The sequence below is a fragment of the Pseudorasbora parva genome, chromosome 6, assembly GCF_024679245.1.
Source record: "Pseudorasbora parva isolate DD20220531a chromosome 6, ASM2467924v1, whole genome shotgun sequence".
NCBI classification, from domain to species: domain Eukaryota; kingdom Metazoa; phylum Chordata; class Actinopteri; order Cypriniformes; family Gobionidae; genus Pseudorasbora; species Pseudorasbora parva.
The window spans coordinates 30,660,235-30,680,639 of NC_090177.1; the positions used below are offsets into that span (position 1 = coordinate 30,660,235).

Genomic DNA, 20,405 nt, shown 5'->3' on the forward strand with positions numbered 1-20,405 from the left:
ACTGAGCCATATTTAGGGCCCGAGCACCAATGTTGCGAGGACCCTCTTGGCTCTGTTTATTTGTTAATGTGGCTACTAGTTATTTGCTTCAAGACAAATTATGTTTGCATTTTTACCTCAGGTCACCAATAGCAGGCTGTGATTCAGATCCACACCCCAGATTAGTTCCACCCGAACCGCTAATGATTTTTTCATTAATTTAAAAAATTGTAGACAAACACACACAGCGAACAGAACAGAGCTGTGCACTGATTGTCATGACAACATTTAGCGCCATTCTTGTTTGGCTTTTCATACAGAACAAAAGCCACAGAGCCGCCTCTGACAACTACATCTACACCATCTTGAGACAAACTAGATCCAGTACAATCAATGGAGATGTCTAAACTATAAGTGGCCGTTTCATTTGACAGATGCCTGGTTTCTATTTTTGTCGAGCTGCACAGCAACTTCAGCCACTTTATTCTCCTGGTCTGCTTGAAAATGTGTATTTTGTGGGAATTTGATTGCTTTGAATTTTGCGTTAAGGTTTATTTGCAGATATTCATGAGATTCAAAGTCAATAAATCTCTTCAAATGTCAGATAATTTGACCTTTCATGATAAACACAAACTAGGATAATCCAGGTTGTAAAATGTCATGTGGTGTGACTCACTTAATTAATAAGGCATAATTTATTTAAAAAATACTGTTTACCTTAAAACAAATGTATTTAAAAACCTCATTGAAGGTTTAAGGAAAATATGGTAATGCTTTAGTTTGGGGACCAAATCTAGCTATTAAGCATTGCTTATTAGCTTGCATATTACTAGCATATTGGCTGTTTATTAGTACTTAAGCACATTTTAATGCCTTATTCTACATAAACATATTTTACATCCCTTAATCCTACCCCATGAATAAACTTAACAACTACAACTATCCTACTAACTATTAATAAGCAGTAAATGAGGAGTCTTAGATTGAGGCGAAAGTCATATTTAATAGTGAATACGTGATCGCCAAACTAAAGTGTGACTGAAGACATTTATTAACTTATATGCTGGAAAGAAACTTAGGAGGAATTAAATATAAACATTTGTTGAAAATTTGACAAAAAAAAGTTCGTCAGAACAATATTAAACCAACATAAATGCAAAGAGCACACTTCCAAGAACTTGGCACATCTTTTTAACTAGATAAAAGATTTTTCTTCATCTCTGACACTCTTATATGTCGACAACAATTGTTGACATATAAAATCATTGTTTCTTACCTTTTGTTTTACTATTGACTATTGCTGCCAAACATAGAAATATGCAATACATATTCCTGGAATGCACATTGCTTATTTTATTTCATTTCATAGCCATGAAAGATACTGGCTCTTGAAACAATGTACGGTTTGTTTTTGAAGGACATTTAGAGACTTGGAACTACTACATGAATGAAGTAATTGTGAGCCTGATGTCTCATTTATGAATTCATGAGTTTTATTTTGACAAACTATCACATCTAAAACTATTATTGTATAATAATATTAGTTTTTTAATACATCATATACCTATTTTGGGTTATTTGCAGATATTCCACAGATGATGGAATTCTCAAGATTATCAATGTGAGCTACAGCGATCAAGGGGAGTACACCTGCATTGCTCGAACATCACTGGACAAAGATACAGCTTCTGCATACATAACTGTGTTAGGTACGATTGAAGGACCGTGCTTTGACCGTGTTTTGCACGATTGTGTTATGTTTATATACTACTTTAATACCACAATAACAGAACTGCTTTGAAAAACTATTTTCAGATAGTGGTTCAGCAATCTCTACGAACGACTGTAGAGAAAACACAACACACAGTTGTTTTGTGATCATCGTTGCACCAGTTATTTCTTGAAGCGATTCTCTTTCTCTTACTAACGGCCTTCAGATATAGTTATTTTGATATGAAGCATGTTTATAGTCTTGTGTCTGAAATGTGACAGATGTCCCTGATCCTCCGGTTCAACTGACGCTCACTGATCACAAAGACCGCAGTGTGAGGCTCAACTGGGCGGCCGCCAGTGATCATAACAGTCCCATAAAAGGTAAAATTCATCTAAAAATATACTGTAATGTGAGGGTTGCAGAACAAAAGCAAAACACTTCCATTAGTGTACCCTTCATGTGTAATGGTACACATTTTCAGTGCTTCTGAGCTAGGCTTTTGCTTTAAGCAGATTTCTCTTCTCTCAGAAGTCGTTTTCATGGACGTTGCTTATACTCAAACATTGCTCTACAATATTTGAAGGGGGCTCCCAATGGGATTGCGCCACAGTGTATTGAGAGCATGCACTTTGCATATTCAATGAGTGCTGTGCTCTGTTCCTATGACTAGAGTTCATCATCCAGTATGAAGAGAACCACTGGGAGCCAGGGATTTGGAAGGAGCTTCTACGAGTGGCTAGCAGCCAGTTCTCAGCCCCCTTGACGCTCTACGGCCACATTAACTACCAGTTCAGAGTCATCGCTGCCAATGCTATAGGGAGGAGTCGGCCCAGCATGCCCTCCGAAAGATATAAGACACCGCCTTGTGGTAGGGATCCTCGCAGACTTGCTTTCGTAACATGTTTCCATTCAATATCTAGGCTCTCCTTGATTCACCTTGGACTTGTTTGAAGTGCCTGTCTCAGTGTTTTTGTGGGGATTTACCCTGAGAAAATTATACAGATGTCTATAAAAGCTCCATAAATTTTAATGCTCTTTTAAGCGAGCGCCGTCTCGGACTATCAATGACTGCATGCTCGTCATTATGTGTGATACACATTGGCAGTGTTAGAGGGCAATGGTATTATTGACTGAGACAGATGTTAAATAATTCATATCCACATTTGTACAGCTCCCGACAGGAACCCAGAAAACATTAAGATTGAGGGTCGCCTGCCACATCAGATGGACATCAGCTGGGAGGTAATAAAATGCAAACAGCATTGTCAAAAAATTGGAATGCATATGCATATATGCATGGCTTGGAAGCCAAAGAAGGCAAACACCCTCACGCAGGGAGGCCTGGGAACTTAATGTTCCTGGAGCTTTTATGAAGTCTGGCGTCTCGTTGTTTTAAGGCCATAACAACTTAATTTGCACTGGCAGTCAAGTATATGAGCAAATCTCCATTCACAAGTCATTTGATGCTCTATTTATGAGTCAGAATTCGTTCAGATTGCAATTCTGAAGGAAAGCCAAGCGAGGCACCCCAGGAACTATCCCACGCCAAATTTCTTCTAACCCATCAGCAAATGTCTCTCGCACTCTTTCACTCTTTTCAGATGTTCCAAATGCTCAGTAATGTTTGCAGTGCACTGACCCACTTTTCCCTTCAATCACCAGCATCTCTCGCCTGTGGAGCACAACGGTCCCGGTCTGGAATACAAACTGAGCTACAGGCTCCTGGGTGTCGAGGACAGTTGGAAAGAACAGATGGTGAAGAGACAAGCATTTGAGGTGCGAGACACACCAACGTTCGTCCCCTACGAGGTCAAGATCCAGGCCTTCAACCAACACGGGTGGGCACCAGAACCCAGAGCGGTGACTGGTTATTCCGGGGAAGACAGTGAGTGTAACAGCACATTAATATATTCATCTCGCAGACGTGTGACACCGCCACGATTAGCCAACAATAAACACTTAAGATGGGAGATTAGTTGGGAGAGTGATTTAATCCACTCTTTACCAGGATCAGCCATTTCTGCAGAGCTTTTACAATGTGCTTTTAGGGATCAGACACATTCTTTGCCAAGCACTTATGTGATTATCTTTTGTTTTATTACATTTTTCTTGCCCTTGTCTCTAGTCGACATTTGGTATTGTTTAGAGGATGATGCAACAGGTTGGGCTGATTTTGTCCTTATTATTCCTGCAAAGAAGGTTATCCCTGTTTTTCCCATTGCAAAGTGCAGGGATGCAAACTTGTCACCTTTTTTTAGCTAAAAAAAATGTTTTTGAATCCAAAATAGTGTGATTCATGTAATGCCGATGAGAACGATTTATAAATACTGCTCTATAAGACCTCTGTCACCGCAAGCGTTGTAAAGTTTGAGTAATAACGTACATTATAAAACGCTTAGTTCCAGTCCTTGATTCTGATTGGTCAATAGGTGTGTTTTATTCACAATAAAACACGGCTATGACCTCTTCACCCAACCGTTCTTTGTATCACTGCACAACACCCTTAGCAACCACTCTTCTCATATTGTTTGTTCTCATTGATATTGATCAAGGATGCTTGAGAGAGAGATTGAGTGACCGAGTGTATTACCTGCATTCAGATATGCATATTCCAAAGGTCAGTTCTATGTTCATCATAAAGCAATCCATTGAATGTCCGCTGCTGCGATATCTTTTATTTTTACCAGTAAAGGGGTTATCTCATGTCCTGACAGTGACAGCGCTCATTTATCAGTTGCGTCTTGTTCCAGTGTTCACACAACAGGTTTTAGTCCTTTTAATATAAAAGTGTTCAGTAGTGAGTGATTTATTACGGCTATTGTTGCTGTCACTGATCTATAGTATATAAAGAACATTTATTTGTATAGATCAGGGGTTGCCGTTTACAGTCAGGGACTTTTTTTTTTTCCACGGAAGCATGTATTTACTTTATGAAAGTTGCATTGATACATATATTTTGGCTTTAACTCTTTCCCCGCTAGCATTTTTAAAAAAAAGTTGCCAGCCACCGCCAGGGGTTTAGACAATTTTCATTAAATTGAATTAGAACATTTTGTTTAATGAATATCTGAACATGCAATATATCAAAATAAATAGCTGACGCTCTTCTTTAAAAAAATAATAATCATGCATTCTCTATTTATCAACACTTGAATATGGGTAAGTTTCATAAAAAAGCAACATTTTGAGCAAAAAGCTGAGAAAATCACGTTTTTGTGAAAGACTGTTTCCAGATCAGATTCAGAGCGATGATCAAACACAGACGGGGTACGTCGATACCATCATTTACATGTATGCAATTAGCAGACGCTTTTATCCAAAGCGACTTACAACTCAGGAGAACAGGAAGCGATCCGTCAAGAAGAGGCAAAGAAACACAAAAAGTTGTCCCAAATACCAAGATTTGTATACCGCTCAGAGTAGCAAAAAACAGAAAAGGGAAGAAGAAAGGAGAAATAGAGGAGGAAAGGCCTTAAAAAGAAAAATTATTTTTTAATGTAAGATTAAGTGCTGATGGAAGAGATGAGTTTTTACCTGTCATTTGAATGAAGCGAGTGATTCTGTCGTGCGTATGGAGGACGGAAGATCGTTCCACCAACCAGGAACAACAAAAGAAAAAGTTCTAGAGAGGGATTTCATGCCTCTCTGTGATGGTATCACAAGCCATCAACACTCCTAATGCTTGCACAGTCCTATAGCTCGTCCTGGGTCCACATTTCATTCACTAACATTAGATCGGATTAGATTGGACCATGCGATTGCTTGTTTTACTCAAGCGCCAACCTCCCCCAGGTTTTGGTCACTTGGAGTGACAGGTGAATAGCCATTTTTGCGCTGTCTGTTAGTCATCACATCACCACGTCTCGCCTTTTTATCCCTTTTTCTGTTATCCGGGAGTGACGCGCGATGATGATGATTTCAACCTTCAGAATCCTATGGTTGACGTCAGGATCACTAAATCCATATTTTTTTTTACAGTCTATGCTTTTACTGGATCTTCCTCATGTGTGCTTCCTCATGTGTGTGATCAGGAGATTCAGTACTCATTCAGAAGATGCATAATAGCGGCCCCCTAGCGTCTGACAGTGAAAACACGGAAAAATCAGTTTTTGGCTAGGCAGCGTTGCCGCACAAATAACGGAAAATTACATTTTTGGCAGGGAAAGAGTTAACGTTTTTATTGTGTGGTAACTGTTTTATTAAAGCAATAAGCCCCATGAAGCTGTGGTTTTTCACCTCAGATGAGTTTGCATCTCTGAAAGAGCCTTTCCCATGTACCCACATTTCTCTGTGGATAGCTTTGTTAGCACGTGTGTGTTCCTGGAAACAGTAAGTGTGTTATTCAATTATAGTCCATTCACCCCCTCTCCCAATCTCCCTCGCATATGTGGCTTTATTTGCTTCAGGAAATGGTTATGTGTATGTGAATTTGTGAAATATTACCCTTTTGCGCCAGTTGTGAAAGTGTAGCCTTAAACAGATGTGCCTTCTGATATCCCTTCTAGTGCCCTTGGCTCCTCCTGAAAATGTATCTGTGGAGGTGTTGAACTCTACACTGCTGAGGGTCAACTGGTCACCGGTGCCTCAAACCACCCTGAGGGGCCATCTTGGAGGATACACTGTGAGTTCCTGACTGGTCAATGAGCAACAAGCAAGCTGTTTATAGCAATTAATAGACTCCACTGTATGTTTCCCTCCCCCCCCCCCCCTCTCTCTCTCTCATATCCATATATATATCCTTATCAACACCCTCTTCCTCCTGTCTTTTTCTCTCAGGTGCACTTGTGGCGAACTCAAAGTCTGTTGACGTCTAAGAGAATCCACTTGGAGAAACAGTCTCTCACCGTCGCTGGAAACAGGAGTCACACCATAGTGCCTGAACTGAAGCCATTCTCTGAATATAGCCTGACTGTCAACGTCTTTAACCGGAGAGGGAATGGGCCCAACAGCAGTCCCATCTCTTTCACAACTCCACAGGGAGGCAAGAACGCTTTGACAGTACACACATTTTAAAATTCAGTGGTTTGAGCGTTATTTGTTCACAAATGGTCCAAAGTATACTGCTAAACATACAGGGTTGGGAAAGTTATTTTTAAAAATGTATTTCACTATAGATTAAAGGTAATTTGTAATGTATTTAGTAAGATTACACAAGTTTTGTAACCTAATCTAAATACTTTAGAATACTTTGTAATACTTATAAGATACTAATACTAATAAGGTATGTAACAAAGAGACCACTAAGTGTCCTATGTAATATACATACATACATTTACACATTATACTGTTCAAAAGTTTTCTCAGTACAGAAGTCTGAACTGTGAGATATAATCTTGCAATTGTGAGAATAAAATGACCTAAACAAATGAAAACATGAAAACAGTAGTGGATCATCCAGGTAACGAAAGTTAAGATTTAAGGGTATGTACATTTTCGAATTTGGCAATATGTATAAATTAATGTATTCATTTAGTCTTGTGGAGTATATGTAAACATCTATTATGTGAAATAGCTTATTCAGGACAGTGCTAAATAAAAGTAATGTGACATTTTTACAATTGATTACAATTTTGCATATTCTGCAAAGAGTCTGAAACTAATGAGCAGAAATGTTTTTTAGGATGCTGTTTACAATTGCCCGTTATAGTTTTAAATCAGCACTAGGTAACTTTTCAACCTTCATAATATATTTTTTAAGACTCTTGTGATGATAAATCGACTTACAATAGGTTGAATGACACGGCTGCCATAGCCTTATGGGGTCTGTATCGTTTTTAATCGTACTTTTAAAGTTCGGGTTTCGGGTAGTAACTCGAGAACAAAAAGAACTACACAATTCGACTGCTTTACAGCATATACGTCACTTCCACCAACAGCCACACTTCCTTACATTCGGACGTGCGAGCCCAACTTTGTTCGTCGGATAATATAGTCATGTCCGAAGCAGCACAGACAAATAAGAAAGATAAGGTTTTGTTGGAGGAAAGCAATAAGAGGAAACGAGAGAGTGCTGTGATTAAAGGCAGGACGAGGATCAACATGTGACCAGCGTTTGCTCGTCGGCGTGAGCTGAAGGAGGCGTGCCCGACCGATGCTGTCCTGCTTGTTACGGTGATTACCTACCACTCAAACATTGAACTGAAGTATCATATAGATTCTGTAAAATGGTAACCAATAGACTACTATAATGACGCTGGCTTGTAAACGTGAGCATGGTGATTATTTGGCATTTGAAAAAAAATAAAACCCATGAAATGATATTCATATGACATGCTGAAACATATGCCACTGACTGTACCTGGGATGAAGACATTTCACACGCGACGCCAGAAGAACACCTTCATGTGAACTCCTCCTGCAGTGTTCAGGGGAACTGTTAGTGCTGCACTAACCCACGGCGCCGCTTTTATGAAGTTATTTGGCCCGCACCGCACCACTGTATATATTTTTACAACCCGCCGCGCACCCGCGACCATTAAATAGACATACGGGGTCCGCGGGTTATGAGACGACCCGCGCATCACTAGTTCAGGGCTATCAGGGTTGTCATGTCAACAAATGCACGCGCGATGGCATCCCCTGTTGAAGGATGACAGAGCTTACGACAGTAGTTGAGGACATTATTAAAATTTAATTTTGTATTTTAAATACCTAACTAAGTTACATGTATTTCATTACTCCCCAATCTTGTGAACATAACATGAAGACAGTGACTTAAATACGATAGAAATACGGAATACAATGCAGTGCTATTTCAGCAGAATAAAAACGCTGTTTTTTGCACGTAAATGCCGTTGGCAAAAGTGGCGCAAGTTTTTAAACAGTTTCCAAGTTTAAGATACATACTGACCGATTGTGCTGCTGCTCTTCCCACAGTTCCTGAGAAACCTCCCATCCTGAGAGCCTCAAACTCCCAGAAAGACTCCATCACGTTGGTGTGGGCGCCTCCGCACGAAACCAACGGCTTTCTCACGGGATACTTGCTGCAATACCAGACAGGTATGACACTCGAAGATTTGCATCATCTGTCTATATGAATTGGATATAAACCAGCTTAACTGTACTCTATATACTGCTAAGTTTGGGGCCAATACATTTATATGTTTTTAAAAGAAGTTCACATGGCTGCATTTATTTATTTACTGACCCCAAATGTTTTCACTGACCCAGAAATCTTTTATAATATCTTTTTTTAGTAGTTAATGAGACTCTGGGTGAGCTGAACTCTGTGAACATCAGCGGGCCAGATACAACACAATGGGTCTTGCATGATCTACAGGAAGACAGGTATAAGTTCCACCTGAAAGCGTGTACGCAAGTTGGCTGCGGGTCAGCCATCAGTGAGGATGGAAGCACCGGCCCTGAAGCATGTAAGTGTGCCCGGAAGCAACTATAAGCAGATTCCCAGGAGCTATAATAGATCTGGTGTCAGAATCTAAATTGAAGTGCCCATGCTGAGAGACAAACATCTGATACAAGCAAAGTTAGTGTTCTAATTAGCACAGCCGCAAGGTGTTCGAAAGTGATTAAGCAGCAGTTATGGAACTAAAGATGTTGCTGTTGGCAAGATCTTGTTCCTTAAAGAAGGAGGATTAGATTATTGCTTAAGTGCTACACAGCCTATCAGAGCCTAGTGACCAATGCATTGACCGATCAATGAGGCCTTAGTAAAAATATTTGCTTCTAGATGTGTTTTTACTTACTGGATAATTGATTTTGTATCGCCAGTATTGCATTTCTCTGTAGGCCACAATTTAGTTATGCATTGCATGTTTCGATGTGTTTCTTTAAACTGATCTGTCTTCTTATCAAACAACTTTTGTTTCTCATAAACTAGTTACCATGCTCGAAAAATCACTTCCTGAAGTTTCCACAGTCTCTGCTCAGACTTCAACAGAGCGCTGTATGTATCATGCACTGTAGTTTGTAGCATTTTGCAACTTAGTTAGTAGTCAGTTAGTAATTGCTATTTTTGAGAATGTTACTTTTGCTGTGCATTGGGCATCTGCATTTTTGGAGACCAGCATTTTAAAGTTATCAGTAAAACGTGTCCTCCTATGGACATAACACTTAGTGATTTTGAAGTCACTGAAAGAAGATTTAGGGCCCTATCATACACCTGGCTTAATGCAATGCCAGTGTTTTTTGCTAGTTTCAACCCGACACAGTTATCATTTTCACGTCCAGCGTCACATTGTTTAAATGCACTTGCTCCCATATTTTCACCCATGGGCGTGCTGGTCTGAAAACAAGGTGTGTTCAGGTGCATTGTTGGCATGTTGCTGTTTACTGAAAATGATACTATTGACCAACAAAAAGGGCGTGTGTTATTTAAAGGGCGCATTGTGCACCCGCCTATACTCGGCTTGTTAAGCACATTCGCAGCAGCACACAAACATTTTTAAATACTAAAAAAGGATTCCTCTCCGGAGAAGCGTTCAGTCTTTCCGCTCGCAAATTCCTCCGTGTAAATAGCGAATCTACCGTGGTGCAAGCACAACTGGATTTTAAAGGGAATGGGAGATGACTCTGATCGGTTTATTTCACATTACGGCCAAAACACGGCCATGACTCATTAAGAGACTAGATACAACCCTTTTGGGCTATGCACCTGGTGTGCCAACTGTTTTTTTTCCATCATTAAACTAGCAAAAGTGGATTCGGACCATAGACAGTAAAAGAAATGGACAGAGCGTTCCCATTGACTTCAATGGCGGAAAATGAGGCCAATCAGAGGCACTCACATCCTGATGGCTGAGTGCACTGCGCAGGCTCAGACTGAGCTTGACGACGTAGATGTGACGTGAGCAACCTGTCTGACAGTTGTAGGTCTTCTAGTAGTTGGGGAAAGTGAAATCTGAATCACGTTGTTTAAATATTTTCTTCCGTTGCTTTTGGCTCACTATGGGCTTCTCCCCATTCTTCCCGCTTGACTTTATCAGACTTTATGTCTCCACGTCCCCCAGACTGTCTCACAGACAGTAAAATATTGTTTCTGAGCGTCTCCTCCTGTCTATATGGTAATTTCTCAAATATGCGACAGTCGCGTTGGTTATGACGCAATCGTTAGCCTATTTTTACAAAAACAGCTTATTTGGGGTGATGGTGTAAGATACAAGGTAACGGAGCCTTTTATATTTATTGTCGTGTTTCTTTAGAAATAAACAATGGACAAATGGAGTCTTTAAACACCTCAGATGTAAAGTTATTCACTGTCAAAGTGACGTAAAAATGAATAAGATATGGGATGCTAACAGCAGGTGATGGCTTGGTTAGCAATGGCAGCCCCTATGGGTGGAACGCTTTCTGAGTGCTAGATTACCACCTTGATTCGGACATGACCTAAATGCACCATGAGGTTTAGACCATGCGCTTGAATCTATAAAATAGGGCCCTTAATGCTTATCTGCCACAGTCATAGAACATTTATTATTAATTTGTTTAGCTACTTATTATAATAACAATTATATATATATATATATATATATATATATATATATATTATCAACATTGATCTGTTCTGTCTTCTTAAGATGAACTGTCAACATCTGAAGTGGCATCTTCTGAGTTGAGTATGTACCAGCCGATTTGAAGCTGTTTTTGTGACCTAAAATCTTAATTAGTATATTTAACCCCTACATTATCATGTCTAAAATAACTGTTATTTGTTACATTATCTATTAACGGCATGGAAACACATTCTAGTCTTAACATTAGTTATAGCATCAGTAGTTGTACTAATTTTAGCAACATAAATATTTAGTTATGAATAAATAAACATCTGTTGTTGTTGAATTACAATTATTGCTGTATCAAAAGTCCCTGCAAAACTCCATAATTAATGTAGGAAATAATTCCTGCAAACTATTCCATCAAAAATCCACTTAGTGACAGCTGGTTCAAGTATACTTTAGCTTAATTGCTGTTGGCGTTTGCTTTGTCTTTTATGGGCCGCTCTGCAAGCCAGTACTATCTCCGAACCCCTGCTAAAACAGCAAAAACATGCTTTATCAGCTGCTGACAAGAACACATCATTCAATAGTGTTCATTTTGTAAAGACCAGCTGTATACTTATAGTCCAAATGCACAAAAAAACAGGACATTATAATCTCCCATTTATTTTCTTCTTATGCACGACTCTATTATTAGTTGCATTTTATTATTTGCAGTTCTCATGCATGTGGTTTGAACTCTCTCTCTCTTGCAGGGCAACCTTTCTCTTTCACCTCATCTAATACAGACACTCCTTCTGTCAATGCCACCTTTCCTACCTTAGGTATTCATCCATTCGTCTATATACACAGTTAACCATCATTTTCATACATTCAACATTTCCATACTTGAGTGAAACTTGCATTTAAAGTCAACATGAAATAAAAATGTACAGTATTTACTACATGTTCCTGGTCTTATTAAGAATTATGAATTAGTGCATCAGCGCAAAGAAAGACATTTAGCTAATTACATGGTCAACAGTGTAATTAGATATCTTATTACTAATTACTTACTAAATCCCATATCAACCTCAGCCAGTTGAACAGTACAAGGGCAGTCATGAAACTGCTCTTTTAATTCTTAAAATGAATATTTAAAAACAAATTCTTATTTCTTCCAAAGCATTTAAAACTGGGCTGTCAGTGATGCGCAGGTTGATCCAAAATAAGCGGGCGCCTGCGGTCACCCTGCGGTTATGAGTCATCTAAAAATATTTGTAATGATATTCGAGTTGCGGTCGGTCGGGTCGTTTGAAATACAGATGCCAATTAAACCTTTGTCATTTATATTAGTAGGGTTCTAGAAACAATTTACTATGAAATACATTGGCAAGGAGGATCCTCTGCGTTCCAGTATAAGTGCAGCTAGTGAGCGCAACATTCAGCTCCACCGGCTGTGTCAGAGGCGAGAAGAAACCGGCTCAACTCGGGGACGGCTGATTCAATATTATTTCTACACAGTGCGAGGAATACAAAAAATAAGTAGGCTAATCTTCTGTTTTAGGCCACCAACGGCACCTTATAGCCCTTTTAACCCCTTTCCTGACTCGGGACAACATGCCGGGTGCGGTTTTCTGTCATTAGTTACTCACACTCGTCGTTCCAAAACCCGTAAGACCTCCGTTCATCTCCGGAACACAAATGAAGATATTTTTGATGAAATCTGAGAGATCTCTGACCCCACATAGACAGCTATACAACGACCACTTTCAAGGCCCAGAAAGGTATTAAAGACATTGTTTAAATAGTCTGTGACTACAGTGGTTCAAACTTAATGTTATGAAGTGACAATAACTCTCTTTGTGCACATTTTTTTTTATTTTACGGTGAACTAACCCTTTAAATCCACTATAGTATTATAGAAATGTTCGGTAGACTATACAGTATATAATGCAATTACAGCTGAAGTAACAAATTAATAATTCTGTACTTTCTCAATTTATTTACAGTAATGAATTACTTAGTAATGCATTACACCCAACACTGGTTATGTAAGAGCTGTTTCATGTTGACTTAAACAATGTTTCATTTCTTTATATAACGCAATCCAAATGGTGGGTGTACTGGGTTTCTTTTGCAGGAACTAACCTTTTAAGAGTTTTCCTGTCTTTTCTTCTATATCTTCATCTCTGTGTATTTCTCTCAGTTGTTCTCAACATATCCACCTTTGTAAGTGACACCTCTGCAAGAATCAGCTGGAGAACCAGTGGAGAACGGTCTGATTCACAGCTCTATATTTCAATAATGAATCACCGTAAGAATGTCACTCCTCAATGTTTTGTCAGGATTTAAAGTTTACAATATTGAACTTTCCGTAAATTGTAGACATACTTGTAGTGCATCTAGGGCTGCAACTAAAAACTATTTTTATGATCAATTCATCTGTTGGTTATGTCTTAGATTAAGTGAATATTTAACATTTTGATCAATTTACAGAGTAGTTATACAGATAATGTATAATGATATATATGATTTGCAAACATGTAATAAATGTTCCTATTTAAAGTGCAGAAACAACATCAAAAGCTCTCAGTTTGAAAGCAGCACCTACTGAATAACCAAAGTCAAAGTAATAATATAAAAGAAATTCATTCTTGACTATTTTCTTTGTGGATTTTTATTTGCAGCCCTAGTATCAGTTTTACTCTAACCTTTATTTTTTTCTAACCTTTCAAAGTGTGGCTTTTCACTATCATAGCTATCACCTCTTTCTGCTGGGTGGTGGCCTGACGTTATCTGGTTATGCGGTTGTTCCTTCAGGTGATGGTATCTGGCAGATTTCAGAGGCTTTAAATACATCGAAAGGTTTCCACGTCGTTGAAGGGCTCAGCCCAGGAACTGTGTACACAGTCCGGCTGCAGACTTCACGCAGGGTTGATGGCCCTAGCATTTTTGAAGAGGTTTTCAAGACTAGTAAAGGTGAGAAGCTAGAGACCTGCTGTAGAACAGCATTAGAGGTATCACTGACATGTGATGGTCTTTCTGCGGGTGCATTAGCACTAAGGACATTCAAAGATTCTTCCATTTCTTTGACTAAGAATTTTTTTTAAAAACATTAGACTTAACTATAATGGGATCTTAATATGCCCTGTAGTGTGTGTGTGTGTGTGTGAGCATCAAAAAGTAAGAATGCTGAATGTTTCATGTGAAGGGTAGGTTTAGGGGCAGGGGCAGTGTAAGGGGATAGAAAATACTGACTGTACGGTATAAAATCCCCACATTTCACAAAAACAAACTTGTGTGAGTGTGAGTGTGTGTGTGTGTGTGTGTGTGTGTAATTTACACCAGCAGCTCTGATTTTAGGTTTCATAGGACTGAAAATAAATTAACAGTAAACAAATTTGTATTTCATTAACTGACAAAATGTTAAAGGGGAGGAATTATGTTTTTTTTTTTTTTTTTTTTACATTTTTATCTTTCTGTAGGGATTTATGTTCCCTGAGAATTCTCGATTGTTGTCTGGAGTTCTTCCCCGAACAAACACGTCACAATATTCCTCATTTAAATAATGCCCAAGACATAAGCAAAAAAAGGGCAAGGCCTGGTTGTGTTGTGTTAGTAGTGTGCTGGCGCCATGTTCAAGATGCTGTTTTTTTCCAGCCCGGATCTAACACGGTTATGGTGTAACTGTTGACCAATCACAACACAATGGTCCAGCCATCCAATCAGAGCACACTGCGCACTTTTCGGAAAGAGGGGCTTTATAGACACATGAACTAAACAGAGCATTACTGACAGACTGGGGAAAGGTGCTGCAACAATGTCAAAAAATATTTTTTTGAACATTCATCTATGAAAACATTATAGTATAGCCCAAAAACAAAATCAATTTTTTGTAAAAAGGCATAATAGGTCTTCTTTAATATTACATCGTCCTCTTGTGTTTTGTATAACATAACCTCAAGGCCCACTTTTTGTCAGAGTTTTGCTCTAACTCTACTCAAACACACCTCAGTTAGCTGATCAATGTCTTCAGGATTACTAGAAAGTGGACCTGGAAGTCCAGAGTTGAGATCCCCTCATGAGGTCTTATCATAAGGAATCAATTGTCTTGATCTTTGGGATAAAAGCATTGATTTTACTGTGAATTTGCAAAAGTTCTACTCTAGACTAAACAACCTTTTATAGAAACTAGGCTGTAAAACATCCACAACTTTCTGATTAATTCATTTAGACAGATGACGGAAACTCGTCAATGATGCCTACTCTGTATTTGCAGAAATTTGAGGTAATGCAAAGGGGAGAGCATAGAGGATGTTATTCACAACACCAGAAGAGGTTAGGATAATGCAACAGAGATATGTATAACTGCTAGATGTAGCACCTACTGCTCTGCATATCCTTCAGACGAATCGGAATATAAGAAACAAATGATAAAAATGTATTTGCAACAGGATTCCTGATAATTTCATTTTTACAGCAAACCCACAGGCTATGAGACGGCAGCAAAAAACAGCTTATTTAAGTCAGCAAGTAGGTTGGAAATTTGTGTTCCAAAAATGTATTGAACATTTGGAAGTTAACAATTTTTGCCACATTCACAACAAGTAATTAAAAATATATACGACGCACAAATGCTCTTCTCCGGGTTCTAATTGTTCTCATTTGACAACCCACATCAGAAGTTGCCGCAGGAATTGTATTTAAAAATGCCATTTGAGGTTATGATTGTTTTTATCTTGTAACCCAACAAGACAATATTTGTTAATGTTTTCAAGTTTGCATCAGTGTGATTGTGCTCATGAATCATATTTTTTCCAAAAACAAACTCTCTTTTGTCCTTGTAGCCTCAAGTACACAAGTGGCGGGATCCCAGGAGTGGTTTGTGGGGATGATGTGCGCGGTGGCTTTACTAACTCTGCTTGTCCTCATCGGCTGTTTTGTGCTCAAGAACAAAGGCGGCAAGTACGCAGGTAAGACACAAACAGCTTTAGAGGTCACACAGAGCCTCTGTCCAAACTCACAGTAGTCTATAGCATCTAGACCTTAGCTCATTGCTTTTGTGTGGCTCTGTCGCACCAACCATAGACTTATTACTAGCTGCCTCAGACAGATATCTTGTGATCAGTGAGCTTCACTGGTATAATACCACAAAAAAAAGTGAATAACACAGATTATCTCTTCATCACGGCACCTGTTAGAGGGCGTCATATATGTGGTAGCTAGTGAACATTTTGTCCTCAAAGTTAGAAGCAGTAAAAATGATGAAAAAAATGAAAAAAATGATTTGAGCAAGTGACAAGGGCCAAATTGTGATGTTAGACGACTGGGTCAGAGCGTCTCCAAAACTGCTGCTCTTGTGGGGTGTTCCCGGTCGGTGTTCCCTGCAGTGGTCTGTATCTATCAAAAGTGGCTCAAGAAAGGAACAGTGGTGAACTGGCGATAGGGTCATGGGCGGCCAAGGCTCATTGATGCATGTGGGGAGGGAAGGCTGGCCCATGTGTTCTGATCAAACAGACAAGCTACTGTAGCTCAAATTGCTCAAGAAGTTAATGCTGGTTCTGATAGATAGTTGTCAAAATTCACAGTGCATTTGTTGCATATTGGGGTACATAGCTGCACACCAGTCAGGGTGTCCATGCCGACCCCTGACCACCACTGAAAGCGCCAACTGTGGGCATGGACCACGGAGCAATGGAAGAAGGTGGCCTGGTCTGATGAATAATGTCTTCTTTTTCATCACGTGGATGGCCTGGTGTGTGGGTGCGCCCCTGGGGAACACATGGCACCAGGATGCACTATAGGAAGAAGGCAAGCCAGCAGAGGCAGAGTGATGCTATGGGCAATGTTTCACTATGGCTGTTAGCTATACTTTACATTATATGATTGGTTATATATACCTTAGCAAGCTGAAAATAATCAATGCTACTCTAGTAAGGTTCAGCTTACACTGTATTTTATCTTAAAGGCAGTAAGTGTCCTTGATATGCTTCAATGCAGCAAAAAAGGAAATGTTCTCCAAAATTTGTGAAGTATTGAATCAATGTGAAGTGGATATCCATATTATCTCTTATAAAAAACAACAATGTATCAAAAATATCAAGAAAATACAGAAAATATCATATTGAAAATATCAAGGCATGAAGTTTTAAAAGCAACTGAGATATATCAGTAAGCAAGGCACTTTCCTTGAATGTTGTAAATTCATTACAATTAAATACTCAAAAGTAGTACAATATAATTTATAAAATTAATAATCTTTCCTATTTTTTTCTTGGCAGTGAAGGAAAAGGAGGAATCTCCTGCTGATCCGGAATCTCACAGCATGGGCGAAGAAACCCCCTGCGAGTACAGGTCAGAGAGCCACACTAGTTCTGTTATTGATCTCGACGCAAATTCTTCGTCGCACTGAGTTCCTGCTATGACATCATTTCTTAATGCCTTTATCTCCTGCTATCAAACCCTGCATGCATGGCCTTTCCTTGGAGCCATAAGGAAAGCATTGCTCTCACTATAGCCTACAGACACAGGTAGTGAACGAAAGCTTTGTTTAGTTCAAAAGTCAGATCTTTAGTGTAGTGTGTGTGATAATAGTTGTCGTATTGTGTTTAGCTTATATTACAACTTCAAAAGGTTCCCTCAGTTATAGAAATTGTACAATTTCTAAATTTCCATGCAGGAAAATAAATACAATTTAAAGCGAAAAAAATCATGACAAAGATCATGAAAGATTTTTATAGTGTATATAACATATATGTCTTTTTTTTCAATGACTAGATGAACACTATTACAATCGTGAAATATTGCTCTTAAAGAGTGTTTGTGTCTGGTGAGAATTTTACTGGAGACATTTGCATACTAAGTATAATAATAGACACGTACCTGACATACAAATGGAAATCTGTTCATTGATAAATTAATAAATACATAAACAAAACCAAAAAACTGACTCCAAACAGTAGTCAGTGTGTTTACTATTTGGAGTCAGCAAGATTTTTTTAATGAATATATTTATTTCGAAAGGACGCATTAAATTGATCAAAAGCAACAGATTATTTTGTAAGTATTCATTTTTACTATTTTAAATAAATGCTGTTCTGTTTCCTTCTTATGAAAGGAAACCTAAAATATATTTCATGATTTCCACAAAATGTTAAAAATCACAACCGTTTTTAACATGATAATAGTTATTTAATGTTTCTTGGGCTGCAAATCAGAATATAAGAATGGTTCCTGAAGGATCATGTTTTTCTGAAAACGCAGCTTTGTATCACAGGAATAAATTACATTTGAAATACAACTACATTTTGAAAATACAAACAGTTTTTGATGAGTATGAGAGACTTCCTTAAAATCTTACTGCCCCCAAACTTTTGGACATCAGTAATCTGGAAATGTCATGGAAATTTGTTGGCAAGAAATTGTGAAAACCCTACAAAATATGTTGTGATTGTTGGAACATCAACCAGTCATATCCATGACACTGGGCCACAACCAGGTGCAAACAAGTAGCACATTAAAAACCGATTCGAAAAACAGACCAGAGTGAAAGGGGGGAAAAAGAGGTGTGCAGTTAGCATGCATACTTGTATACAGAGTAGCTTAAATCCGTAAATGTCTTTCCATCTCATTACAATTAGAAATACCCGTTTTATTCCTCCCTCAGGAAAGAAATGCAGCTTTAGCAGAGGCTCGTAGTCTGATCTCTATGCTACCCTTGTTTGGGGAGTTACAGCACCAGACACACTCAAACATCTGCTATCTGAAGTAACCCAATAGGGAAGTGCGTCCCATACCAGCTGTGGAGTATGACGGTAGCCTCAGAGGCTTTCGAAACTGCATTACTCTGGCTTACACAAGGAGGCCACTGATTTATTACACTTATGGGAATAGAAGAGCTGGTTTATCATGTTACGCCATTGATGATATTCATTTGATGCGATGAAATATGATATAGTACATTGAATTCTGGGATATGATAGATAGAAGAGGGGGATAGAGAAAAGTAAAATTCAAATTAATCGGTCAGTAGATATTGCGTGAGAAATACTGAGTGAAGATGAATATATAGTAGAAGTATAGTCATGGGTGAAGTGAATATCTCTCAAGGCCACATATTAAGGTCTGGGTTGATTAGATGGTAAGCAAACAGTCAGTTCTCGTAATCAATGTGTTAGATATCAGAGAAATGGGCAGGAATAAAGATCTGAGTGCATGGGCATCAGAAGCAAAATAATGCAGTAGGGTCCTCCCCCAGAAAAGTTTTACTGGAGTAGATGCCATTTATATTACATGCAAACAGGGGCGTGGGACTGGGGGGATAAAGGGTACTGAGTAACCAGGGCCCAAGGCAGGGAAGTCCGTTTTCTATACATACACATACATGGTACGGGGGCCCAGCAAGATGGTTTGTACCCAGGGCCCAAAATTTGGTGCTACGCCACTGCATGCAAATAACATACCTTATTTACTAAACAGCAGACAAAATGATAGAAGACACCAAATTATTTGCAATGGCAATAGTGTAGGGGTAAGGGTCATAGCAGAGAGTTTTGACACACATCGACCCAAGGTTCAAATCTGCCTTTTGCAGAACTCGCTCCCTTTTCCCATCGCTTATCAGATCAGAAACACATTTATTTTCAATAAAAATTAAGCGGAAATAAAGCGTCTAACGAGTGGTTAATAATAAAGTGTTTATCGGTTAGTGGTAGGTAAACAGACATGTGCTGAATTAGAGACGGTAAAAGTGAGCGGGCCCAATATCATTAGTCTTAAAAATGGTTAGTCGTACAATGGTTCCGGCGCCCATGTCTGAATGACTTTGAAAAGGGCCAAGGGCTTATATAGTTAGCTCCCGGTCAGCAGTGGTGAGAATTTACCAGCAGTGGTCCGAGGAGGGAAAAACTACAAACTGACGGCAGGGTGTTAGGCGCCCAAGGCTCATTGATGCACGAGGGCAACCTCTCCGTCTGGTCTGAGCCACCGGAAGTCAACAGAATTCACACCAAATTTTAAGGATGGTTATATGGGAGAACTTTGTCACAACACAGTGCTGCAGACCAATCAGAGTGCCCATGACATTCACCATCGAAAGGGTCTAATGGGCACGTGAGCATTACTACCGGACCTTGGAGAAGTGGAAAGAGGTCACCTGGTCAGATGAGTCCCATTTTCTTTTATATCACGGGGATGACTGGATGCACCATGGGACGATGACAGGCCAGTGAAGGGAGTGTGATGCTCTGCTCAATGTTCTGCTGAGAAAGTCTTAGTCC

General features: G+C 39.1%; 1 protein-coding gene across 9 annotated transcripts in view; it reads left to right on the forward strand.

Annotated features, from left to right (window-relative positions):
- Window positions 1-20,405, forward strand: part of chl1a (cell adhesion molecule L1-like a) — an 88,378-nt gene that overhangs the window by 61,253 nt on the left and 6,720 nt on the right. For 3 of the 9 annotated variants that reach the window (XM_067446646.1, XM_067446647.1, XM_067446648.1), the window contains 16 exons: window positions 1,564-1,688; window positions 1,972-2,073; window positions 2,364-2,561; window positions 2,865-2,935; window positions 3,356-3,578; window positions 6,199-6,314; window positions 6,470-6,674; window positions 8,570-8,692; window positions 8,890-9,063; window positions 9,531-9,596; window positions 11,227-11,265; window positions 11,901-11,969; window positions 13,334-13,441; window positions 13,948-14,106; window positions 15,975-16,100; window positions 17,409-17,481. In XM_067446646.1, coding sequence (XP_067302747.1) covers window positions 1,564-1,688; window positions 1,972-2,073; window positions 2,364-2,561; window positions 2,865-2,935; window positions 3,356-3,578; window positions 6,199-6,314; window positions 6,470-6,674; window positions 8,570-8,692; window positions 8,890-9,063; window positions 9,531-9,596; window positions 11,227-11,265; window positions 11,901-11,969; window positions 13,334-13,441; window positions 13,948-14,106; window positions 15,975-16,100; window positions 17,409-17,481 — 1,977 coding nt within the window. The remainder of the gene's footprint in view (window positions 1-1,563; window positions 1,689-1,971; window positions 2,074-2,363; window positions 2,562-2,864; window positions 2,936-3,355; window positions 3,579-6,198; window positions 6,315-6,469; window positions 6,675-8,569; window positions 8,693-8,889; window positions 9,064-9,530; window positions 9,597-11,226; window positions 11,266-11,900; window positions 11,970-13,333; window positions 13,442-13,947; window positions 14,107-15,974; window positions 16,101-17,408; window positions 17,482-20,405) is intronic. The other 6 variants (XM_067446651.1, XM_067446649.1, XM_067446652.1 and 3 more) reach the window with 6 other exon arrangements.